The 6,326-nt window shown below is 36.4% G+C and overlaps 2 protein-coding genes across 2 annotated transcripts; one reads left to right on the top strand and one right to left on the bottom strand.

The window, feature by feature from the left end:
- Positions 1–513: 513 nt before the first annotated feature.
- On the top strand, positions 514–1,686 carry LOC133039472 (uncharacterized). Its single transcript, XM_061118388.1, has 3 exons — positions 514–1,277; positions 1,369–1,470; positions 1,573–1,686. The coding sequence occupies exons 1-3, from the start codon at positions 1,101–1,103 to the stop codon at positions 1,684–1,686; spliced, it is 393 nt and encodes a 130-aa protein (XP_060974371.1). The 5' UTR covers positions 514–1,100.
- Positions 1,687–5,052: 3,366 nt separating this feature from the next.
- Positions 5,053–5,607, bottom strand: LOC115695207 (uncharacterized). Its single transcript, XM_030622290.1, has one exon. It carries the CDS (start codon positions 5,605–5,607, stop codon positions 5,053–5,055), a length of 555 nt encoding a protein of 184 aa, XP_030478150.1.
- Between the last annotated feature and the right edge of the window lie 719 nt (positions 5,608–6,326).

Here is a 6,326-nt window from a genome sequence, read left to right as displayed (position 1 = left end):
ACTGATTGGTCCTTTTTATAATTATATATTTGTTTTGACTGAGAAGTATGAACAAAGATTAATTACTCTATACTTTCTTTATATTTATTTATATTCAATTTGTACATCTAATTACCTTGTCTACAGGGGTCTAGTTGCCAATTAGCTGTTGGTAACGAGGCTAATATTGTTGCATCTGGTATAGTCATCGACAAAGGACTACCAGGCACAAACTACATGACTGTTATGGTTATTAAAGTTTTGAAGAGAATGACTCTTGTCCCTATCCCATGTCCTAGTTTAGATATCATTTATGTTGATCAAAGTGCTGGAACGCCAATCCCATGGCCTCGTCATTTAGTCATTACATCTAATGATATATATCAACAAGTAATTTTTCATCTTACATGCTTATATAATTATATTATAACTATTGTTAGTGATCTTTTTGCATACTAAAGTGTTAATTTAATTCATTATGTAAATAGGTTGATCATGATACAACAAGTGGGGACAGATTACAAAGATCACAACCACTACCCCAAGAGAAACAACCTCTAATAAATCATCTAACACAAGAGATGCAGACTCCATTAGAACAGGTACATAATATTGTTTCTCGATGGGTTGATAAGGACGAGTGTTTTAATCCAATCATAGAGAAGGAAGTATTGGGCCAAGATTTGTCAAATTTTTACATATGTAAGGACGACATACTTCAGTTTACTAACATGCAAAAGATTGGACAAGCTGTTGTTGTATGTTACATGAGGTATATATATTTATATTATTGTATGTTTAAAAATATTTATATGATTTATTTTGTTTAACAATATTTATATATTTTATTTTTTATTAGGTTGTTATACAAGTATGTAGTAAAACAAAATTGTACAAACAAATTTTTATTTGTCAATCCTAATATTGTGGCAACTTTGGGAGGCTCATTTGAGGATCGTGCTCAAAACTTGTTTGATCAGTGTAAGCAACTAAAATCAAAAGGACAACTTATGGTTGTTCCATGGGTTCATGGGTACGTAAATTAAAACTTATCATTTTAATTAACTTTTAGAGAATACTTATATTAAGTAATCATCTTTTTCTTTTGCAGCGAGCACTGGATGTTACTTTTATTGGCGCCATATGCCTACTATGTTGCTTGTTGTGATCCTGTCAATGTTGATCTCCAAAACCGCGAGGAAATTATGCGACTAGTAATGACTGTTTTCAATCGTTTCCTTCACTTTATGGAAATGCCTCAACTGATTAAGGATAAATTACAAATTTTAAAACCCACTGTAAGTAATAGAATTTTAATTATTTTATTTTTAATAATTCATACATTATAATCTTTACTTAGTTATTAATTTAGACCTTTTAAATAATTAGTGCCCACGTCAAGAAGACGATGTGGTGTGTGGATATTTCATGTTGAGGATGTTGAAAGACTTAATTGAAAGTCACCAAAGTCCAAAAACTTACTTCAACCAGGTATATATAATAATTTATTAAAAAGTATATCATTTATGTGTACATAATTATTACCGTATCATATATATTTTATAAAAAACTAAATTTGGTGTTTTTTTGTAGCTAACATTAAGGCCATATACGCAAAAGCAAATTGATGACATGCGCCAACAATGGCCGGCTGATATGCTTCCTTCAATCCAAAATCACAAACCCAAAGGCGGTTATATCGCCTAAGTCACGTTTCTTTCAAATTTGGAAAACAATGTTGTTAATTTTGTTTACAATATAGTCTAACAAATATTGTTATACATTTAGAACATTTCTTTTAATGAATATTTCATAAAGTTCATTAAATTTTCTATCATACACTAAATTAACGTTTCACATAATTATATTTCAAAATATATTAAATTTAATTTATTTTTTAAAATATAAATAATATAATTTTTTGGTGAAAGATTATATATTATAATTTATTTATTTATTTAATTACGAATATATATTAAATGTAAAATTTACTTTTTTTTTTTAAAAAAATATAATTTTAGATTTTATGGCGACTTACTCGGGTAGATGCACCTAGTTTCGGCATCTACACATGTTAGACATGAAAAAAATATAAATTTTCTTTTTATATAGACGTCTTACCTATGGAGACACCAAAAGGTTTTACGCCTCTTACAGGAGGAGACGTGTATACCTTTTTTATGCGTCTTCCAATGGAAGACGCCTAAAGATTTTTGCGTCTTCTCATGGGAGACGTGTATAGGTTTCTAAAGTGTCTTTTATTGGGAGACGCCTAAAGTCTTTTTGTGTCTACTCAGATTAGACGCTTATAAAGTACTTTCAATGGCTCTGGAATCAACGTCTCACACTAGGGGAGACACGAATAGCTTTTAATGTCTTCCCAAATAAGCCATTAAATCCCTTTTTTGTTGTGGTGACATTTGAAATTGAATGTGATGCTTATGGTATAGGTATTGGCGCTGTTCTTATGCACGAAGGGAGGCCCGTTGCATACTTTAGCAAAAAGCTAGGTGGGGCTGCACTTAATTACCCCACCTATGATAAAGAGTTGTATGCCCTGGTGCGAGCTTTAGAAACATGGCAACAATATTTGTGGCCCAAAAAATTTGTGATTTACACAGATCATGGATCCCTTAAACATTTAAAGGGGCAACACAAGCTCAATAGGAGACATGCACAATGAATTGAGTACATTGAGACCCTTCCATATGTCATTCGGTATAAACAAGGTAAGGAGAATCTGGTTGATGATGCTCTTTCTCGCATGTATGCCTTAATCTCTACTCTTGATGCTAAATTACTTTGTATTGAACATATTAAAGAACCTTATCCTAATGACCATGATTTTGGGGAGATTTATGGTGCTTTTGAAAAATTTGGTGAGGGTAAGTTTTATAGGCATGAGGTTTTCTTGTTTAGGGAGCATAGATTTTGTGTGCCTAATTGTTCTTTACGAGATTTGTTAGTTCATGAGTCCCAAGGAGGAGGGCTTATGGGACATTTTGGAGTTGCTAAATCCTTAGTTATATTACAAGAACACTTCTTTTGGCCCCACATTAAAAGAGATGTTGAGCGAATTTGTGGGGATGTGTCTCTTGTAAGCAAGCTAAATCGAGGGTTCAACCAAATGGTCTTTACACACCCCTACCTATTCCTAGTTCACCATATGTTGATATTTTAATGGATTTTGTGTTGGGTTTACCTAGGAGTAAACGTGGGAGGGACTCAATTTTTTTGGTGGTAGACAGATTTTCTAAGATGGCTCATTTTATCCCTTGTCATAAAACTGATGATGCTTCTAATGTTGCACATTTATTTTTTAGGGAGAATGTGAGATTACATGGTAAGCCTAGAACAATTGTATCTAATAGGGATGCTAAGTTCTTAAGTTACTTTTGGAAAACATTGTGGTGAAAATTTGGGACAAAACTTTGTTTTCTACTACTTGTCATCCTCAAACTGATGGTCAAACAGAAGTTGTTAATAGAACTTTTCCACTTTATTGAGGGCTATCATAAGGAAAAATATTAAGACTTGGGAGGATTGTTTACCACATGTTGAGTTTGCTTATAATCGTTCTATGCATTCTGCTAATAAATTTTCACCATTTGAAATTGTTTATGGTTTTAATCCTTTGACTCCTTTAGATCTATCACCTTTACTTGATTCTGAGCATTTGAATTTAGATGGCAAAAAGAAAGCTGAATTTGTGAAGCAAATTGAGAGGGTATGACTCCACATATAGAGAAGAACCGAGCAATACATAAGGCAATCTAATAACGGTTGTCACAAGCAAGTTTTTGAGCCCGGTGATTGGATATGGTTACACATGAGGAAAGAACAATTCCCAGCCCAAAGACTTTCTAAATTGGTACCTCAGGGAGATGGTCCGTTTTATGTTCTTGAAAGGATCAATGACATTGCCTACCGACTCGATTTACCTGGAGAATATAATGTTAGTACTACTTTTAATGTTTCTGATTCGAGCCCTTTTGATGCAAGTGAAGATTTGAGGACAAATCCTTTTCAAGAGGGGGTGGAATGATGAGAGCACTAAGGTCAAAGAAACAAGTCAAGTTCCAGTTGGCCCGGTGACGAGGGCGCGAGCCAAGAGATTCATTAGTCAATAGAGTTTTGAAACAAGAGGAGACCACAGTCAACACTAAATGAGAACAAATATTTGTGCTTCTCATCAAAGTAGACTCAATTTAGACCCAAATTGAGTTGATCACGTTTTTCAAGGCATTTGGCAGCTTTCATTTTTAATTTTGTTTCTTTTATTCTATCTTTGTTTTATTTGGAAAATTGTCTTTCTTTTAGTTTCCTTTTTTCTTGGTTGTAAGCTGGCTATATAAAGCCTTGTAAACACTTTGGAAAATCAGATTATTTTTCAATAAAATTTTGAGAGGTTTTCTTCTTGAGTTCTTGAGAGAAATATTAGAACTTATTAATGAGTATTCCTTGTGGCATTCAACTTGACTTATCAAATAGATTTCCACCACCGTTTGTGGCATCTTCCTTCATACCAAGGTTCATGTTGAACTAAGCATTGGGTCGCGGTTCCACATCCAAATTTTGAGAATTCTTAGAGTCTCCCACATTTGGTGTTAGGTTTCATCACAACTGTTGGTGTGGTTCGTATCAAATGCACTCCCCTCGCATCCTCCTCCTTGAATGTTGCCAAGTCATTCTTTCCCTTAAAGCTTTTTGGTGGCCTTTGTTCTAGGCTCCAGACTTGGGGCTCATGCCTCGCTTCGTGGTCATACCTCTCTCTCTTCCCTTGTAGTGTTGCCCCCAACTTCTGCTCACCCAATGACTGTTCAGATGTCCCTTATAACTTCTAGAGCCTCCACATTATACTCTCACTGACGCAACTCATTTGGCCTTTAATTTTCCTTTCGGTATCCTCCTAAGTACCCACGTTGTATCAACTCTTCAATTTTGACCTTAAGATGTTTGCACTCTTCTATGAGATGTCCAGCATTTTTGTTGAAGCGACAATACTTGTTTGGGTCCCTCTAGGCTCTTTCTTTTTTCAAGGGTGGCGGCCTCTTGAAAGGCACTTGATGCTCATTAGTGAGGAAGATGTGCTCCCTTTAGTGGGTTAGTTTTGTTGTGGGTATATTTGAGAGGCAGTGGCTCCAATTCTCTCTTGGCTTTCTTGTCTTGTCTGTCATCCTTGTATTTGAACCCCCTCTTTTTATGCGACCCTTCAGCTTGACCCTTCCTAGGATGTTCATCTTTCCCAGCTCCTAAGTTCTCATGCCCATCTTCTACTAAGATGTATCTACTGGCTCTTTCATAGAAGTCTTCAAGGTCATCGAACTTCCTCTTGAGTATGTTGTTCCATAGCTTGCTTCTTGGTCTAACCCCTACAGCATTAGCCATTTTATGCTCATCCTTAGACAATCTCCCCACCTTAGTTGCTTCAGCATCAAAGTGCTGGATGTAGCTTTTAAAGCTCTCAGTTTCCCCTTGCTTGATATTGGCCAGGCTTGTCCTCGGGACGACATAATCTTGGGAGGCACTATGTTGGGACAAGAAATCATTATTGAACTGTCTCCATAAAGTTATTAATCCAGGGGCCAATCTCTTGAACCATTTGTAAGTCACGCCCCAGAGCGTCATCTCGAAGCACTGGTACCTCGCTTTACTCATGACCCTTTTCATTTTCATAATTTTGTTGAAAGCATCTAAGTGATACTTTGGATAGGTGATTCCTTTGTATGGTGATATGTTAGGCTCTTTGAAATTGGGGGATAGCTGTTCATACTGGATTTCTCTTGAAAAGGGCGACTCATCATCAAACTCATCTTCATCCCAGCTGCCCTCCTCTAATGCAGTTGTGGCTATCCTTCAGCAGAGGTGTACCATCTCCCTGTCAAGCAGTTGTCTCTTCTTGTTCAACTTTTCTCGAAGGTCCTGCAATGTCAGTCTTGGACCTTCTTTATGGTTGTGCGTTGCCGATGAGGGTACCTTCTTCTCAATAATTGTTTATTGGTTGAGTTTCTCCCTCAAGTCTCCCAGGGATACCTTTGAGTTATTTTTCTTCCGCTGCAACAATGGTTCCAGGTTTCTCCGAGATTTTTGCCTTTGACGGTGATGCCTCCGATGTGTTACTGGTTGAGTATTTTGACAGCCCCTCGTCCTCTGGTCTGCCCTTACCCTTTTTAGTGACTTCAGGTGCCCTATGTTTGAATAAGGGTGCGCCGGAGTGCCCCTGCAAAAGCTCATCTAGGACCTTTTGCATGTTCGCCACGGTCTCTTCCAACCATAAGTTATTCATTTTTACCTCATTCATTTAATCGTTGTGCATACGAGTGTGGGAGCTTGACGTAATGGAGTAG

This window comes from Cannabis sativa, chromosome 6 (assembly GCF_029168945.1).
Source record: "Cannabis sativa cultivar Pink pepper isolate KNU-18-1 chromosome 6, ASM2916894v1, whole genome shotgun sequence".
Classification (NCBI taxonomy): Eukaryota; Viridiplantae; Streptophyta; class Magnoliopsida; order Rosales; family Cannabaceae; genus Cannabis; species Cannabis sativa.
Note: the sequence above shows the minus strand (reverse complement) of the source record. Positions and strands in the feature narration are given on the sequence as shown.